General features: G+C 34.2%; 1 protein-coding gene across 1 annotated transcript; it reads right to left on the reverse strand.

Annotated features, from left to right (window-relative positions):
- Positions 1-13,541: 13,541 nt before the first annotated feature.
- Positions 13,542-14,486, reverse strand: LOC106983072 (olfactory receptor 14K1). Its single transcript, XM_015081233.3, has one exon. It carries the CDS (start codon positions 14,484-14,486, stop codon positions 13,542-13,544), a length of 945 nt encoding a protein of 314 aa, XP_014936719.3.
- Between the last annotated feature and the right edge of the window lie 6,134 nt (positions 14,487-20,620).

Below are 20,620 nucleotides of genomic sequence, written 5' to 3' on the forward strand. Positions count from 1 at the left end.
GAGTTAATATGTTAATTCTTATAATCACTTCAGAGTGTATATGTGTATAAAATCATCACATTGTACACTTTAGTTATATTCAATTTTATTCATCAATTATACTTTATAATAATAGAAAAATAAAATGTAAAAAAATAAATATTTTCAAGTTTGGTAGATTGCAGGATTATTTCTCAAAGAGAGATCTTCTCAATAGATATGACTTTGAATTTTAATTGCCTTTAATCCCTGCAAATCCATATTATAAGTATTAGAAGTATACTTTTGCTAATTAGAACAGTAATTTTTCTGTCTCTTAGCTCTTTATCCATTTATATATTTCACTTCTAAAACCTTCATGAAGAATGTATCACTGCAGACATTTGATTTTTAAACCACTTTAAGATACCTACAACTATTTGAAATTAGGGAAACAAATAGAATCAAAATGGAATCCCTACTTGTATTCATGGACTGCTGAGGATTAGCAGCATGAGCTACTGTAGGATTTTGGTGCTGTTTACAAATATGTATATTATTATGACAAAACAAGGACAACAACAAAAAAATGTTCTCTGGGCCTTCTAAGGGGCACAGATAACATATGACTTGGGAAATTGATGGTAACATATCTCCATTTCTCTGAGCCTTTGTGTCCTTGCTAAACTGTGACTGACAGAAGTTTTGGCATCTCAGTCTCATTTTCTATAGGCCACCCTTAAATTCAGACCTCAATTAGCCAATACCGTAGACTATTAGTATACTTCTCAGGTACTCAAAGAACACAATAAATTATAAACTTTGGATGAGTATACCTGTGGAAATGAGTACTGTCCTATCCAGTTTTATATTACATTCTCTTTGATCTAATAACTTAGAATCAACTTCCATACATGTTATCCAGATTTCTTCCACCATAGGTTGTCAGTATCCTGTGACTATTTTTAGTTCATAGCAATATTTTTCAATACAGGTTCTATGCTTCTGCAATGCTGTGCTGGAAACGTAGTCTCCCTATGTTATTGGAAGAAATTAGGAAAGTTTGGAAACATGTCAAGAAGAGAATTTCACCTGGTAAACTATTCTCACAGGTGAAGCCAATGGAAAAATTCTGCATATGTGTTAGTTGATTCTTGCAAGTAAGGGGGATGGTGTGGAATTCTTACATCATCAAAAAATGTTCCAGTATTTTAGCTTCAAAGTTTCAAGTATTGTCTGTGTCCACACAAATGTCTGCCATCCATTTCCCAGGTCCTTCTTCTCCCAATCTATGTCTTTCCCTAGCAAAAGTGATCTTGGATGATCTCTATATTCAAATTCTCCAGGGAGGGAGGGAACAGAACAAATAGGATGGATGTGTGTATAGATAGATAGGTCTATCCATCTATCATCTACCTATCTATCTATCTATCTATCTTTCTATCTTTCCATCTATCTATCATCTATGTATCTATCTATACATCATCTATCTATCATTTATATATCTATCTTTGTCTATAGATAAGTTGTCAGAAGGACATATTTCTAAGTGAAACAAGCAAAAAACACTCTATGTTATTATCTATATGTAGAATTAAATAAAAAGAAAAGTCAAACTTTGTAGATAAGTAAATACACACTTATCTTAAGAAACTGGCTAATGCAATTATGTAATCTGGCAATGCAAAATCTACAGTGTGTGTTAGAAGGCTGAAATCCAGGGGAGAGCTGATATGTCAGTTCAAGCCCAGTGGTTGACCACTGGAAATCCAGGGAAGAGCTGACATCGAAGTTAATGTCCAAAAGCCACCGTAGCTGCAAAATTCTCTTACTAATGACTAGCAGGAAATAATCTTTTGCCTATGTATTCAACAGCATTGACCACTCCTCATTCTTCAAACATGATATTCTCTAGGCATCTGTGACAACTATACACTCATAATTTTCTGCCTCAAGTGCCCCCTTTTTTATCCTGCATTGAATTTCTCCTTAATTCAGCTTCTACTTTTTAGTGGAACCCAAGGATCTGGTCATGATTTTCTACTTCATGTTATCTTTTTCAGATAATGTATATCAAGTAATATTCTCTCCTACTCCAAATATTTCTGATATCTAAAAAGAATTGTTCATATCATCTGTGACTTTACTTGTTCACACCACTACAATTCTTTGTTATGTTACCACAAAAGCCACTTAAACCATCTCCCAAGTTTATTTCTTGTTCAATAAATATTTCTGTGCAGGCCAGTGATATTTAATCTTAAAACGAATAAGAAAAAAAAAAGAGATATAGAGAGAGTGCAAACAAGTAAAGAAACAACAACAACAACAATGTCAAATTACTTCCCTCCTATCTTGAAATCTTTAAAATAAAATTTTATGGGTGCCTGGGTGGCTCAGTGGTTGAGCGTCCAAATTCGGCTCAGGTCATGATCTCTCAGTTGACGAGTTCGAGCCCTGTGTCGGGCTCTGTGCTGACAGCTCAGAGTCTGGAGACTACTTCTGATTCTTTGTCTTCCTCTCTCTCTGCCTCTCCCCTGCTCATGCTCTGTCTCTCTCTGTCTCAAAAATAAAGATATACATTAATTTTTTAAATAAAATAAAATTTTAAAAATTTACTAAGAAAAATGTAAAAATTTCTTAGTATGTTTCAAAGTTTTAAATGAATGTATTACTGTCTAACTTTATGACTTCATCTAATACTAGTATTATTTTATCATTCTGCGTTACCAACACTGTATTTTTTCCATTACTAAAACAAATTTTATCTAGCCTTCAGGTTTATAAATGCCGCTCACTTCAGATAGAATAAGGGATACAAGGATGGTTAAAAAACTCACTCCTTTTATCTAACAGACCTCAACTTCTCACATTGCTAAGAGGTTTTTCCTTTACTACTAAATATGAATCATGATGGAGGATGATGAAGATGAAAATGTATTTTTAAACTTTAAGCCTTCATAACTACTTGAAATTGTTGTGTTTCCTACTCGTCAACTCCTTATTTTGTATCATTTCCTGTAGAATGGAAACCCCATAAAATTAAGGAAATATATATTTTCCCCAATGATCCTCCAGTTTCTATAAATTTTCTTTGAATATATTAGGTATAGAAAGTATTTATTAAAGAATTGAATGCTGATAGATGGAAAATACACGATGATTTTTCAGATTAATTGGGTGAAGAGACTTAACAGACTCTCATGTCTTGATTTCAGGTGTAGACTAATAAAAGGACATTGGTCACATTCTCTGATATGTAACATCAAGGGGCAGGATGAGAGGGGGTAAGCTTGAGTCGGGGGAAGATTAATTGCAGTATAATGACCACAGATTTGGGCATGCATGTGGAACAACTTGATACATAAAAATACTCCACATTAAAATATATATTTAGTTTCAGAGTTCAGAAGGAATTTGAGGTTACAGATATTGTTGAAAGTGAGTAGTAATTAAACCAGAAGTGTGTGTAATGTAAAGAGAACATGGTCTAAAATCATGCAATGAGAAAAACACCAGTACTTTAGAGACTGGTAAACGAACTAACCTACAATGGTGAATAATCCTAGAAGCCAAATAATGATGTTGAATATAGAAATGTAGCCATCAATGTGTCAAGCAAGTGAATGATTAATATAATGACAAAAATATGTCAATGATCTTGGCATGGATAATTCTCTAAGGTAAATTTGGTAATGGGAGTCATATTTCAGGGGATTCAGGAATGAAATTGACAAGAAGTAGAAACTGAGTATCAACAACTCTTCTTTTAGATATTGGTTTGAATAGGGGGATGGGGTATATTATGGTTAGAAGATGCAGGCAACAAAAGCTAGTTGTAACAGTTTTCATGGTCTCCTACAATTTTTGAAAAAGCTGAGAAAAATCGCCCAGCCCCCTCTGCAACTAGTTTGGGCAATGTGTCAAATTCTGAAGAATGAAATAATGAGAACCAATATCAGGGCTAGTCCAGAAATAGTTCTTGCAGACACAAAAAGAAATCTGTATCCAGACAAGCAAAATTGAGAAAATGAAGTAAATTTAAAAGAAATTAAATCTTAGGAGTAGTAAGCAAATAGCAAAAAATTTTTAAAAATCTGTTTCAAATGTCTTTAGATAGATAATTGATTTTTAGTTAACAACAAAGAATGCCAAAAGGAAGTGGTGTGATACCTCAAATAATTTAGAGAAATTAATGGCCATCTTGTAATAAATATATTATTCCATGAGGCAGTCATGGGGATGTATCTCTCAGATCACTGAAGGGAACATAACTGACTAACATCTCTAAGTGCTGTGCTTTCAAATCCATCGCCAAGGTTTCCCCAATGCCACACATCCATGGGCTGCCCCCAGATAGTCTGAGCACAGCAGGTAGGCTAAGACAAACTAATTCCTGAGAGACACAACTCCTGTGATGAGTGATTTTGAATAAAGGACTCCCCATCAGCCTTGCCAGAACATTGGTAGAGCTTTACAGCATTTCCTTTCATCTCTGTTTCATGTGAGTCAGATTTGCATTTGGGGCTGACTGTTCTTTACTTTCCTGGCTCCTTCCCACAATAGATGAATTGTCTAGGATGTAACTTTATTTTACCTGAAAATTAATAAGTTAGATGTTACTCTTACATGGATCCTGGCAGAAGACACAAGATTCTTGCACTTGTGCGCAAAGCCCATGGTCCCCAAGTCTGCTTACCCTGATGCTAAAATAACCCATATGAGTGTCCTCAGTTCTTACATTCTTTGCATATAAGGCAAGGTATAGGTGTAACAAAACCTATGGGGAGGGTCTTCCAACAATAGATAGTCTTCCTGTCTATACTTTCTTGGCATCTGTTTACCAGAGGACTGAGATTAACACAACAAACTAATGAAAAACAAAGCAAACAAACAAAAAACTTAACCCACAGCAGCATGCCTTAAAGAAAATAAGTATTCTTCAGATAATGAGATTTATACAAGAAGAAAAGTCAGGTATCTACTAAATAAAGAAGATCAGTGAAAATATTTATGAGTTAGAAAATACAATTGGTAAATATTAAAATTTATTCAACTAAAAGAATTCATATAAATGTAGATACAAATAAATTCTATTTAGCACACTTGTCTGGCTCAATCAGAAGAGCATGAGACTCTTGATCTTGTGGTTGTGAGGGTAAGCTTTATGTTGGGTGTAGAGATTACTTAAAATAAACAAACAAACAAACAAAAAACAATATTTTTAAAAAATCCTGCCTTATGTTTTCTGAAACTTTTTTGAAAACAAATTTATACAAATCTAATGGAAAGAGTTAATTTTAGGGTAAAGAAAGAATAACTTATTTTAGAGATGAAGACATATTATAAAATTATATTTAAAATTTGGTATTTATTCAAGTATAGTAGAATAAAGGCCAAAAACTCTAAAATGCATAGATATGACATAAGTAGGGAAAAAGCAATGCAGAAAAATAGTAAGTGTAACATCATTTGGATATCTGTATCTTTATAGTTAAAATAAAATGTAATGTCTACTTTACTTCACTCATGAAAAATCAATGCCATGGAGATAATTGATAAAAATTTGAATTGAAAAATATCAAGTTTTGAAAGATAATATGACAATATATTTATGACTTCAGACTAGGAAAATAATCCTTTAATTGAACACAAAATGTTCAAAAATAAAGGAAATTTTTTAGCCTGTCCATCACACTAATTTAAGAATATCTGTTCTCTTTACAGACATTATTAAGACAATTGAAAGGATGAGTCATAAAAAACAAAAATATACTCAAAATGCACAACCAACAACCATTTCATTCAGACTGTTTAAACTGCAAAGGAAACAACAAAACTAAAAGACAACCGACAGAATGGGAAAAGATATTTCCAAATGACATATCAGACAAAGGGCTAGTATTCAAAATCTATAAAGAACTTACCAAACTCCACACCCAAAAATTAAATAATCTAGTGAAGAAATGGGCAGAAAACATGAATAGACACTTCTCTAAAGAAGACATCCGGATGGCCAACAGGCACATGAAAAGATGCTCAACATCGCTCCTCATCAGGGAAATACAAATCAAAACCACACTCAGATATCACCTCATGCTAGTCAGAGTGGCCAAAATGAACAAATCAGGAGACTATAGATGCTGGTGAGGATGTGGAGAAACGGGAACACTCTTGCACTGTTGGTGGGAATGCAAATTGGTGCAGCCACTCTGGAAAACAGTGTGGAGGTTCCTCAGAAAATTAAAAATAGACCTACCCTATGACCCAGCAATAGCACTGCTAGGAATTTACCCAAGGGATACAGGAGTACTGATGCATAGGGGCACTTGTACCCCAATGTTTATAGCAGTACTCTCAACAATAGCCAAATTATGGAAAGAGCCTAAATGTCCATCAACTGATGAATGGATAAAGAAATTGTGGTTTATATACACAATGGAGTACTACATGGCAATGAGAAAGAACGAAATATGGCCCTTTGTAACAACGTGGATGGAACTGGAGAGTGTGATGCTAAGTGAAATAAGCCATACAGAGAAAGACAGATACCATATGTTTTCACTCTTATGTGGATCCTGAGAAACTTAACAGAAACCCATGGAGGAGGGGAAGGAAAAAAAAAAAGAGGTTAGAGTGGGAGAGAGCCAAAGCATAAGAGACTCTTAAAAACTGAGAACAAACTGAGGGTTGATGGGGGGTGGGAGGGAGGGGAGGGTGGGTGATGGGTGTTGAGGAGGGCACCTTTTGGGATGAGCACTAGGTGTTGTATGGAAACCAGTTTGACAATAAATTTCATATAAAAAATATATTACTATGAATCAATAAAGAATAAAAATATGAATAGGCAACTTACAAAAGAGGTAACCCAAACACTTAAAAACAAGCTTAGTATCATAAATTATCAGGCAAATGTAAATTAAAAAACAAAGTGAAATATCTATGCAAACCCATTACAATGGCTAAAATAAAGACTACCACAACCCAAGTTGTCCTGAAACATTGCAGCCACAGGAATTACAATGAATGATGATTTAGAGTGAAAGCTGATGCAACCATGTTGCAAACCATTTTGAAATTATTTACTTTTATGGTATGTAAAACGTATAAAAAATAATTACACTCCTAGAAAGACCAATGTTATATCTATTAGACCTATTAAAATGGCTCTTATCAAAATTCCAGAAATAGCTTGTGTTGGCAACAATTCAGAGAAAAAGGAAACCTTGTGCATTTTTGGTGGAAATGTAAATTTTTGCAGCCACTATGGGAAACAATATGAAATTCAACAAAACTTAAAAAGAAGCAAAATAAAACTATGAAATTATCCAACCATTCCACTTCCAAAGGAAGCTAAAACACTAACTCAAAAAGGCACCCCCATTTTCATTTCAACAGTTTTACAATAGCCAAGATATGTAACCATGTGTCTATTATCTAAGTATATTTTGATGAATGAATGGATGAAGATAATGTGGTATATAAATGCAATGGAATCCTATTCAGCGATAAAAATAAAATATTTCTATTTGTGACAACATGGGTGGATCTTGAGGACATTATGCTAAGTGAAAAGTTAGGAATAAATAAAACAGAGAAAGACAAGTACTGTATGATCTCACTTATATGTGGAATCTAAAAACAACCAAATGGTGAGATCATTTCTCCTCATTTTGTTTAATGATAAAAATTATACAAGTAAAATTGCAGGTGATCTGTCTGTATATTAATCAATCTACTGTCTATCTTTTCCTATATCATGCATCAATTTTTGTGTTTTTGTTTGTTTGTTTGTTTGTTTGTTTTTTAGTAGGCTCTACAGCCAAAATGGGGCTTGACCTCATAAGCCTGAGATTGAGTTGCATGCTCTACTGACTGAGCCAGCCAGTAGTCCCATTTTTTCTTTATGTTTGCTATATGCATAAACAAGTACATATAGTGTATATTATATAAGGAATATTATTGTATTTTGTATAATGTATACATTATGTATAATGTTCACAGGGGCAGTAGAGAATTTTACATGCAAATGCCTGGCTATATATAATCATATCTTATATTAAAATCTTAAAAGAGAAGAAAAAGCACTCAAATATTTGTAACTCACAGAAACCTTCAATTTCTGATTTCATACAGTAGACTACCTATCTATTAATTTATTGCATAGAGGATAGCTATTGACATTGTTTTCTGTATTTCTCTTTAAATTCTCATCAGAAGATCTTGTTATCAATTAGAGATACCTAGTGATTTAGGATGGTGAAAGCTCAGTTACCAGGACACCAGTCAGTTAAGCGTCTCACTGTTGATTTGGTCTCAGGTCATGATCTCATAGTTCATGCGATCAAACCCTGAATCTGGCTCTACACTGACAGTGTAGAAACTTCTTAGGATTCTCTCTCTTCTCCTCTCTCTGCCCCTGCCCAACTTACATTTGTTCTCCCTCTCTCTCTCTCTCTCTCTCTCTCTCTCTCTCTCTCTCTCAAAATAACACACAAACATTAAAACAACAACACTCAGTTGCATAGAGAAATAGTCATTGTTAGTTTGTATTATTCAAAATGAACTACTTAAATATATGTTAGGAGCAAGAGCAGCCTGAACAAAACATTTTATGAGTCAGAGCTTAGTTTAGGTAAAAAAAAAAAAAAAGTGAAATGAAGAGGAGATCAGCATGGGATTCACATAAGAGCAACTCCCAGACTTCAGTCTTTAGTCACTGCGTTGTGCTTAGGTATCACCTGTTCCAAGCAGTGACATTAGCTTTTCTCACTTATGTCTTATGGATGGTCACCATACAAAGCTGCATGCATCGTTTCAGCAAAATTTTTAACCAAATTGAGGTCCATAATTGTTCATAAAATTTGCTTCATCTATCTGAAATTCCCATTCTAAGTTCGGTTTTGATTGTCAATGGACATTTTTGATATCTGCACACACACACACACACACAAAGTAGGGAGTCTTGTTGGGTGGAGGGAAATGGCAGTCAGCACCAGGGTGGGAGTAATCTGAGGTTAAACCATCCCTCCTTATGCATACACCTTGTTTTTGTCTATGCAAAGATGGGCTAAAATTCTTTTGAATTAGGAAAGAATTAAACAGTTACTCTATTATTTTGTATTACAATGGTTATTTAAAACCATACACTTCTAAGAAAAGGAAGAGTATTTTATTTTCCTCATAATATCCATTTTAAACAAATGAAATCAGTCCCCATTACAGTAATTTACTCAACTCTATTCCAGCACACTGAAAAAGCTAATGAGGGTAAATTTTATTTTTTATATATTTGGGGTTAAATTTACAATCATGTCTTTCATTGAAAGCCACATATCTATCACAAATACAGTATAGTTTCTTGGTTAAATATTATGAGTTTGGGAATCACTAAACGTTGGCTTGACCATTGGCTTTGCAAGTTACTATTATGTTTATTTTTTAAATATTTATTTCAACCTTCTTGAACATCTAGTCTAGCCACACCTCATCTCCCTTTCCCTTCAAAATGAATCATTCGAAATAGTGCTTTATATTCATTTACCATTCAAATTGTGTCTCATTCATTGCACATGATTCCACTCATTTATCTATGTAAAAATAAAGATAATCTCTACCAAAGCAATTAAATACACATGTTTTTTATTAGATTCTTATACCCAATTTCATTCAAACACACTTTTAAATGTTCCAATAACTGACTCAAGTATCATTTTAAAATTTAAATTAACTAAAACTAATTCTTTTAGTTCCTCAGCCATATTAGCCATATTTTAACACCTTAGCCACATATGTATATAGGTACCATATTTAATAGCACAGTTCTAGACACCTAACTTTAAAGCCTATGTCTAGTGACAGATTTTTTTACCTCTTTTTATTTCAAGTTTATTTATTTATTTTGAGATACACACAGAGAAAGCACTCTCAGGCACGGGGGTGGGGCGGGGGGAGAAGGGGCAGATAGAGAGGAGAAGAAAGATCCCAGGCAGTCCCCACACCTTCAGCGCAGATCCTGATGCAGGGCCCAGTCCCACAAACCATGAGATTATGACCTGAGATGAAATCAAGAGTCAGACACTCAACTGACTGAGTCATACAGGCACTCCAGGGATTTTCCTCTCATTAAAGAACCTACTGTTAATTTTTCAATAAATGTTGTTTTAAAACTTCTGTGCATTTTGTGTCTTTTCTTGTTCTTTCCACTTGTGTGCTTTTCAAGTTATGCTGTTCCAAATCATTGTTCCCACAAATGAATTTTACAAATTTGTTAAATGAAATGGCAACTATTTGTCATCTTCTTAATTCTCTACTTGCATTATCGTATTGAATATCCTCTGGCATTTGGTTCACAGTTAGGAAGCCTACATTCTGTGGGGAAGCAGTCAAATGGCTAGTATTGGATATTTGATTCAATTTCCAACTGTGGGGTCTTAAATAAATATTTTGATTTTATATTTATCTTAAATAAATATTTTGATATAAATATATGTCATAAAATAATAAATAAATCTGTTTATACCATACCAAATTCAGACTCTTCTACAAACCCATTAAAAACTGCAGAAGTTTCTAAAAGTACCATATAGGTTTTAGTTCAAGTTATGAAGAATAAAATGTTTTTCTAGACACAAAGGGCTTCTTTTGAACTGAGGTGGAAAAAACATTTCCATTTATTTTTGCCAGAATCATCATTGTGATAGAAAAGTTTGGTGGGTAGGCCTAAATTATGATATCCTCAAAGAGGTGACATATAAGATTGCAGGGTCTCAATGGCTGTGCCATATTCCCATCTAATGTATGCAAATATTTATAACATATAATATACTAATAATATGTAGCATAATAATACACTGCAAATACAAATTTCCACAAAGTGGACAAAGGAGGACCAAGATGATGGAGACAGGATTTCATAGAAAAACTGCCACAACAATAAACTCTATTTTTGTAACACTACATTAACAAAGGATGCATGACTTCTTACAGTTCTCTTTACTTTAACTGTAAAAATAGATAATCTTCTCAGTTCTACTTCATTATACTACTCATTGATTCTTTCTTGTATTGAAAATTTTGTTGTATTTATATGTTTGTATATGTATACTTGTGCAATTAATAAACTACCCTTTATGATTTCCTTAAAAATTAAGTCATTACTTCATGTCCTTGATTCTAAGATAAACATTTTTTTCATATTTTACTGCTTCCATAAAAGGGTCTCATTCAAAAATTTATATATTCATTTGATGTAATGTTTATTTTTCAGAAAACAAATAACTAAATTTGTGATGCATTTGAAATGAATAGAAATGGATTGATATCAAAGTATGTTAAAAGAGATATAGCTATTTTCTGCTCAGAGCTATGATTTGCACTGTAAAAATAAACCAAAGTTTACTTCTATATGGACCTTTCACATAGGTATCATATAAACCAGTTGTTGTGTGTTAAATCAATTTGCATATTAGAAGGGAGATATATCATATATATATGTTTGTTTATCAACAATATATATAGATGTATATATATACATCTATATATATAAATATACATCTATATATATATACATCTATATATTATATACATCTATCTATATCTATATCTATATCTATCTATATCTATATCTATCTATATAAATGAGTCTCATTAGAAGAGATACTAAAGCTATTTCCATCAGCTATGTATAAGGTTTTAGAGATGGGGAAATGTGTAATTTAGAGATATAGAGAATTATATATATCCAGACCTTATTTAAGCTACACCTTGAAATTTGGGTATAATTTGGGCAAGTATGATGTTTTTTACCAGGAAGGTAATATAAAGCTTCATCAATGCTATGATGAGCCTACAGAGCATGAAAGGTATTGCTACAGACAAGAAAGTTATTTTCCCCATGTCCCTATGTTGTGAGCCATATAACTGAAAACATGCTACCCATCTTCCCTCAATCTCAGTTTTCCCATCTGTTTATATTCACATCACTTCACATTGCTAGACACCATTAGTAGAGATGGTGCACATAGAAGTGTCTGATATAGTGAAAGTGATCAAAAAATATTAATTTTGATCATAAAAGTGTATGGGCTCACCTGGGTGGCTCAGTCAGTTAAATGTCAGACTCTCAATTTCAACTCAGGTCATGATCTCATGGTTCAATAATTGGAGCCCCGAATAAGGCTCTGCGTTCACATTGCAGTTTGCTTGAGATTCTCTCTCTCTCTCCCTCTTTCTGTGCCCCTCTCCTGCTCACACTCATCTCACCCTTTTTCTCTCTCTCTCAGAATGAGTAAATAAATTTAAGAATTGAAAGAGCATGTGGAGTAAAGACTGAAAAGAATAACAGTGACAAGATAGTTTTCTGCAGTAATAAGTGGAAAATAATTTTGAATATTTAGGATATTGGAAATGTTATATGATACTGAAATCTGGAAAGAGTGGATATGGGATTTATCACAATGTGAGAAACAATGCCAGATGATATTTTCTTAAGTTCCAACATTAAAAAAAGAAAATTAGAGCAACATATAGCATCAACACATTAGATAAAAATAAATTTTATAAACAGAAAAGCATCTGAATCAAAAAAAATAAAATTTTAATCTAAAGAAGCAAAGATTTAAGAGAATCATTCTCTTAAATGTATGAGTAATTGTATAAAATCCTCATCAAACACATATTAGTCAAGTAAATGAAGCTTGTGGGGTGTCTGGGTGGCTCAGTTGGTTAAGCATCCCACTTTTGATTTCAGCTCAGATCATATCTTATAGTTTGTAGGATCAAGCCCCACATCAGGCTTTACACTGAAGGTGTAGATCCTGCTTGGGGTTCTCTTTCTTCTCTCTCTCTTCCCCTTACCCACTCTCTATTTCTCTCAAAAATAAATTTTAAAAAATCATTTAAAAAATAAAATAACTGAAGCTTGTGAAAAAATAAAGTATTTTTTAAAACTGCAACATTCCATTAAAATAATTTCACATTAAAATCAAATTTCCATCAGAAGATAAATAAATGCAAAATTTAGTTAAAATCATTTTAAATTAAAATCAAATTTCCATCATAAGATAAATGATAAAATGTCATGGAAGTTGATAATTTTGGAGGAATACAAATATATAAATCTCATGTATATGGAGCTCAGAACAGAAGTCCAAATCAGTGAAGATGTAAAAGGAAAACATTAAGACAGAATGTGAAGGAATATAAGAGAAGATTTATTTCTATTAAAACTGACATCCTGAGGGGTGCCTGGGTGGCTCAGTCCGTTAAGCATCCAACTTCAGCCCAGATCATGTTCTCACAGTTTATGAGTTAGAGCCCCACTTTGGGGTCCATGCTGACAGCTCAAAGCCTGGAACCTGCTTCAGATTCTGAGTCTCCTCTCTGCCCTCCCCTGCTCACGCTCTGTCTCTCTCTGTCTGTCTGTCTCTCAAAAATAAATAAACATTAATTTAAAAAAACCTGATAACCTGAGGTCATTACTAACAAGGTTCCATAATATATTAATCTCTAATACAAATAATTCCAAACAGCTAGTTAATTGTGGAACAACAAAACTTCCTACTTCCTAACTTCAACTTTAGTCATCTTTCCATTATTCCACTCCTTTTAACTTTACTTAGGATTTTCCCTAGGGCTGATTTAATATCTTTGCTTCTCAGACAGTAAATAACAGGGTTCAAGGTTGGAGGTACCACAGAATAGAACACAGACACAAACAAGTCCAGAAGAGAAGGCTCATCAGAAACTGGCTTTAAATAAGCAATAGCACCTGTTAGAAGGAATGCACTCACCACAATGAGGTGAGGCAGGCAGGTGGAAAAAGCTCTGGACTGCTTCTGTCTGGTTGGGATCTTTAACACGGTGGCAAAAATATGTACATAAGAGATCACAATGCAAACTAAACATGAAAATGCGTAACAGATCCCAATGGCCACACAGACATTAATAGTTGCATATTCCTTAGAACAACTGAGTCTTAGTAGAGCAGGGACATCACAGAAGAACTGATGGATCTTAGTTGACCCACAAAAGTTTAAAGAGAATGTCCCAGATGAGTACAAGATTCCCAAGACCCCTCCATTGAGCCAGGAAATAGTCATTAGCTGGACACAGAGCCCTTTGCTCATAACACCCTCATAATGCAGAGGATGACAGATGGCAATATAGCGGTCATAGGACATTGCAGTGAGTATGCCAATCTCTGACCCAGACAGTAGTACCACACAGAAGAGCTGTAACACACATCCCAGAAAAGAGATGAAGTCACTGAAGGTGATGGAATTGAGGATGGATTTGGGTAGTGTGGCAGAAATGAGGCACAGATCTACGAAAGACAAATGCCTTAGGAAAAAGTACATTGGACTGTGGAGGCGTTGATCAAGAACTGTGAGGAGGATGATAATTAAATTCTCCATCATGGCCACTAGGTAGATCAGTGAGAAGACCACAGTATGTAGCCTCAATAGCATCTGGCTCTCAGTAAATCCCATGAGCGAGAATTCCATTAGTAGTGTTTGATTCATCATATTTTAAAATTATTTGCCACCTATTGAATAAAGAAAATATACATCAGTGTAACAAAATATTATTTACTTCTTTATTTTTGAAGTATGTATACTTTAGCATCATGAGATAGATGGAAATTTTTAAATACCAAAATATTCATATTTATAGTTGACTTGGGAATGAAACAACTATTAGCATAACAGTCCAATAGAACTGGACTTAGATTCATTGTGGAAGATGAACTCCATTTTGCTCCCTAAGTGAACATTTCAAATTATTTTTACTAAATGTATTTCCAGTGGGAATTGTAGAATTGGCTCCATAATTCCAATCGTAATAGAATGCATATTTGTTTGCATAAGTATTATCCTACCTGATGCAAATTTTGATGTGAGTTAGAAGTCACAGATAAATTTTGTTTGTTATGCAATCTGTTTAAATAATTGCCGGGGTCCAGCCCCAGCAGGTCCAGGGTTTCCCGAAGGATGAGAGGCGCCGGCAAGGGTACAAATGGACACAGACAACAGCAGTATGTTAGACTGGCCGCTTTATTGTTATGAGTCTGGCAATATATATGTTAGCAATTTCCTTAACGAAAATTTCCTTAGCATGCGTCATCAATGTTTTTTGGCATTACCTAATGCTTAGAATATTCCCTTGTGCATTCAACCATTAGGGCACATCTTGGTTATTTCCTTGAGATTTCTCCTCATGCTCTTTTGCTTTTAGATTTAATTTCTCTTTTTCTCATGTTACCTTGATTATAACAATGTCTACTTATAGCCTATAAACCTCTATTTTGTTATTTCTATGAAGGGTTATCTAGTTCTTAGCATCTCAAGTGGAACATTTACAGGGGCATGTTTTACTGATTGTTCCCTTGAATCATTTACAATACAAAGAACAGAAGTACTCCTTTTGATCTGGGGTAGGGCACCATGGGAATCCTTGCTTTAAGATTTCCCAGGGAGACAATGTGTGTTTTGGAACCAAAGAACCATTTTGTACTTTGAACCACCAAGTCCAGTTATCATCTGGAATGCTTTCTGGGGGCCAGGTGGACACAGGAGTCGGAACCTGTATCCACAAGTACATTCCCTTATTACCAGAGTAGGAATTTCGAATTCATTTGCCTCCCTCATTGGCAGGGGGAATGTATGGGGCTATCCTGCCTTTGGGCAGAGAGCGAGCAGGAGGTGGGGTGACACCTGCTGGATATAAAGCTTCATTATCCATCTTCAGACTCTCATGGTTTTTCCCAGAGGGAGTTTTTCCTGGGGGCCATCCCCAGGAAATATCCCTGAGTCTGTCCCCATGGGTTTATTTTGAATCATTGGTGCCAATTGGATCATGGGGATGGCCATGATGAGTAACAGGAGGGATACCAGTAGCTTCCCATTCAGAGGGTCGCTGTGCCTTGCCCTTCCGCCAACCACCTGGGCTGTGCCATCAGGAAGGCTGGATGGATCGGCTCCCAGAAAATAACCATTAATATTATTTCATATTCTAATATATTATCCACTTCTCATTGAAGGACATTAAGATTTATCCCATATTTTTGTTAAAAAAATATGTTTTGGTAAAAATGTCCTCAATAATATTTTCTATTATTTTTTCACAGATATTCACTAAAACAGAAAACAATTAGAAAACTACTGTGGTAATTTTGACCAATTGGTTTACAAATGTATCATACCATTTTTTCATTAAAATAACAAGATTTAAGACTGTAAGCCAGATATTTATCATGAAACACTAGTAAATACTTAATTATTAAAAACAGCCAACAAATATTAAAGATGTCAACTATATCTAATGAGAAAAACTGAGTGTCCTCCCATCTTAAAGTCACACCGGAGTTATAATCCATGATCACTCACAAACCCCATGGGGGAGATACATGGTCATATTTTTCTCCCTCAGATCATCTTAGTCTTTAGAGACTCTCTTTGATTTTACTTTAGCATAACTTCAGTGAGAATTTATTTAGTTCTCCAAGCAGCCTCTTTCAACCTCTCCCAATATTTGTGGATTTCTCAGTGAACGCTCTAAGAAAAAAAATAATTAAAAAAATAATTTTCCATAACCTTTATAAATGAACCACACTTTTGATACACAAAGCTCTAATTGAGTAATAACTATAGAAATTGTAAGGACATTTTCTCCATCCTTAGAATCTTTCTCATCACCCTTTCTCTGTTTTGAGTCAGACTTTTGAAAAGTTCCTGTCCCTGAGCCCATCTCTGTTGAATTAACATTCATTTTCCCAATCATCCAATTTACACACAATGACAAGGAGTTACTCTCAAAAGCTAAAGGTTGTGGGAATTGATAATCATTATTCTAGTTAGATTCCTCTACTTATGGTTAGCCCCTCAATCATTTTAATTTCAGTGCCTTAATTATCTGAGTAATCCAAGGTCTACATAGTGTGCAACTGGAAAAAGAGCACATTCTCCATGTGACAGTGAGCCAAACTGAAGATTCCTTTGTTCCTACTTTGATGTTTCTTCTTTCCACCTGGAAAAGTAGGCTCAGACCTTCTATTGATTCTTTAACTAGTTTCTGAAACTTTCAATGTTATGGTTTTTCAACTTTAGCCAAGGTCCATTTTGTTGATCTCTTATTAACCTGTAATTCCAAGAAGTACAAAGGAGGCATATACACATAATTTCACCAGTGTTGTTTCATGTCTCACAATGTGAACATAAGTTTTTATTAGTAAACTCGGTATTTACTTTAACATCTGAAAGCCACCCCTACTGGTTTCATAATCAGACACAAGTATTGTATTTTCCACAATTAAAAATTTTCCTATAGTTTAATATTACTTTTCCATTGATTAGGTTAAATTTATAAAACAAAAATGATAATAATTTTTCATCTTACAGTAAACAGTTGTAGGAAGATACCTATTTCCAAATAATTACTGTATTAATGGAAACATAAAGTCATATTTCAATGTAAAAATATGTGCACATAAATTTCAAATATTTTAAAATATCTAATAGGCAACACAAATATTTCTATCACTCCCATGGACTTTAAGCTCTCTTTCAAGATCACTTATAAAAATAAGATTTTTTTGAATATTTTGATTTCATGTTTTGTTTTGAAAGGTAACTAATCACATAAAATTGAGTAAATGAGAGAGAGTGGAGCACCCAATAAGGGAATAAGATGTTAGACATATTTTATTTTTAATTAAAAGTGGAGGATAATATACACATATAGTAAACATATAATACATAATGAATGTTGTTCAGGCTTCAAAAATAATTAAATTTTAACATTTGCAACAATATGGATTGACCTAGAGAGTATATTGTTAAGTGAAATAAACCAGTCAAAGAAAGACAAAAACTTTATTCATATGTGGAAAATAAGAAACAAAATAAATAAGCAAAGGAGAAAAGAGAAAGAAAGATCAAGAGAGAAAGAACTCTTAATTACAGATAACAAGCTGATGGTTGTAAGAGGAGAGGTGGGGAGGGGATCGGGTATATGGATGATGGGTATTAAGGAGAAAATTTGCAATGAGCACTGGGTTTTGTATATAAGTGATGAATCACTCAATTGTACACCTGATACTAGTACTACACTGTTAAATAACTGGAATTTGAATAAAAACTTTAAGAAATATAAGAATATCATTCATAGAAGACTGATGAAAGATTTTAACAAATATTTTTAAAATTCAAAATTAAAATTATTTTAATAGAGAACAAGTAAAAATAAAATAGCTAAGTAATTTGGAATTCTTTTCACAGTGCTCCTTAAAAATAAAGTTCTTACTTTCAAGTCAGATGAAGAGCCAGAAAACTGCAAAGAATTTTCCCATATTCCTCCAGGATCCTGTTTCATGTGTTCCTTATCCCATCACACTTATAATGATTTTTATTGAACTTTTCTGACCTCTACACACCAGGATTTTTTTCTTTGTGCAGTCTCCAAGTTCAAAAAGGAAAAAGTGTCCTTAATGCTCTATGCCTATGGCAATTCTTTCTTCAATAAGGGGCAATGTTCTTAACACAGTTTCAGAGTTTTAGAGCATATAGGATTCTCCCTGGAGGTCAGACTTTAGCTGTGCCTAATTTCATTTCTCAGATTCTAAAGCCTTTGGGACCCTGCCTTCCAGTCCCATCTCTGATCTGAGATCTGATGCTACTGACCTTTTCCCAGTGAGATAAAAGATAAGATCTCATTTGATCTCATTAGAATAAACTGTGCAGCATCGCTTCAATTATTTATTGTATGTAGATGACCATTGAATTCTAAGATATTCATCTGCTTCTAAAGCATGTAACAATTTTAATTTAGGTCTCCATCCACTAATCTTTAAACTGATTCTAATAGTTTTAGTTCAATTTCAATAGAGAGAAACACTAAGAGACACACTCCTCTGATTTTGGGTTTAATAACATGGATTTTAAGTCCTTGAGCCACCAATTCTCCATTGATTTTCCTTTATTATATCTCTGGTTTTAAGCCAGACTCCAGTGAGGATAACTTTCCTTCAGGTTCTCACTAATGAACAGAGATGCCAGGGTAGAAAGTCCTCCAAAACTCAATTCCTGATATCTATAACAGTTCTCAAATAATGTCAGTGGCATTCAAATGAGCATGTGAGAGTCATGGCTTCTCTTATGGCCAGCGTCATAATGAAAGACAGCAGGGTCTTCTTATTGTTGGGATAAAGTGGGGTCTATTTGCAGAGCATGATCTGTAATATTCTCTTTATTTTCTAGAAAATAGATAATATTTTTACTCATTTGTTTAATGTTTGCTCTAAACTACTCCCTCTCCAAATATTGTGGATGACACAATTCCCATGTTTCCTGTAACTGGTTTCTATCATACAGGTGATGAGAGAACTTGGGGGCAAGCTGAGGGCAAAATACAGGCTGACACCACCACTATACCCCGCCAGATGGAATATGTATAATATTCCTCGGACACTCCTGGCTACCCAAGAACAAAGGAAAGGAGTTTAAGTGCTTGCCATGGTAATATGAGAAACTAAGGCAAATACAAAATTAAGTTCCCTTACTGCCTATAGTCCATTGACAAGTCCTTGAAACTGGCAGAGTGACCTCCCTCTACGAGCTCAGCTGCCTCTATAATTATGCTTTGCTATGAGCAAAAGAGAATCTTAGCTTAACATTATTGCAACCTTGAGGATCCTATAAGTCTACTTCCTTTATCTCAACTTTTCCAAGATATATGCTGGCAATCATACTCCAAGCTTATAACCTCTCTGATATACATCTGAAGGGTCTCATGACTGAGGTTTTATTAAACAGTAATAAGTGGCGTTTTCCCTAGCAACAGCTAGCCCCTCAAGGTCCTGAAAACCTTGCTTCCAAAATATTTTAGAGACTTACTCTATCCTTGACTCCCTTCAAACCTGAAGGAATATAATGAGTCACGACCCCAGTGCAGTTCTTCCAGCCCATGGGTCCTGTCCCCATGCTTTAATAAAATCACATATTTACACCAAAGATGTCTTCAAGAATTCTTTCATGGCCATTGGCTCTGGACCACCCCACCATTACCCCAAAACGTTATCAAAAGAATCTCTTATTAACGCCACCACATTCACCACGTATTTCTTTGGAGTGTATCTTTATCCTTATCCTCATTATTTTCTGAGGTCATAAGGGCCTTTACTAAAAGGTAAGATATCCCACACATATGGATCATTGTCATATTAACTTTTGAATCATTTTAGAAATTTCAAAACCACTTGGAATAATTTTGATTGAAATTGAATCTAGATCAATGTAGAGAACATGTTATCCCAACAATATTGAGTACCATGAGCAATGGAGATGGTATATTTCTTCAGTTTTAAAAATATTTTAAAAATTCTATCAGCAATTTTTACAGATTCAGGACACAAGTCATTCACATATTTTGCTCAATTCATCATTAAATACTGCATTTTCTTATCCAAATCTGTATTAGTCTGCCAGTGGTGCCATAAGAAAATAACACAGCCTGTGTGATTTCAACAAGACATATTTATTTTCACATAGTTCTAGAGGTTAAAAGTCCAGATTAAAGTGTGAACAGGGTTTTTTCCTCTGAGTTATCTCTATTTTGTTTTCCTATGGCTGATCTCTTGCTGTCTCTTCAAATGACCATCCCTTTG

This window comes from Acinonyx jubatus, chromosome A1 (genome assembly GCF_027475565.1).
Source record: "Acinonyx jubatus isolate Ajub_Pintada_27869175 chromosome A1, VMU_Ajub_asm_v1.0, whole genome shotgun sequence".
Taxonomy (NCBI): Eukaryota; Metazoa; Chordata; class Mammalia; order Carnivora; family Felidae; genus Acinonyx; species Acinonyx jubatus.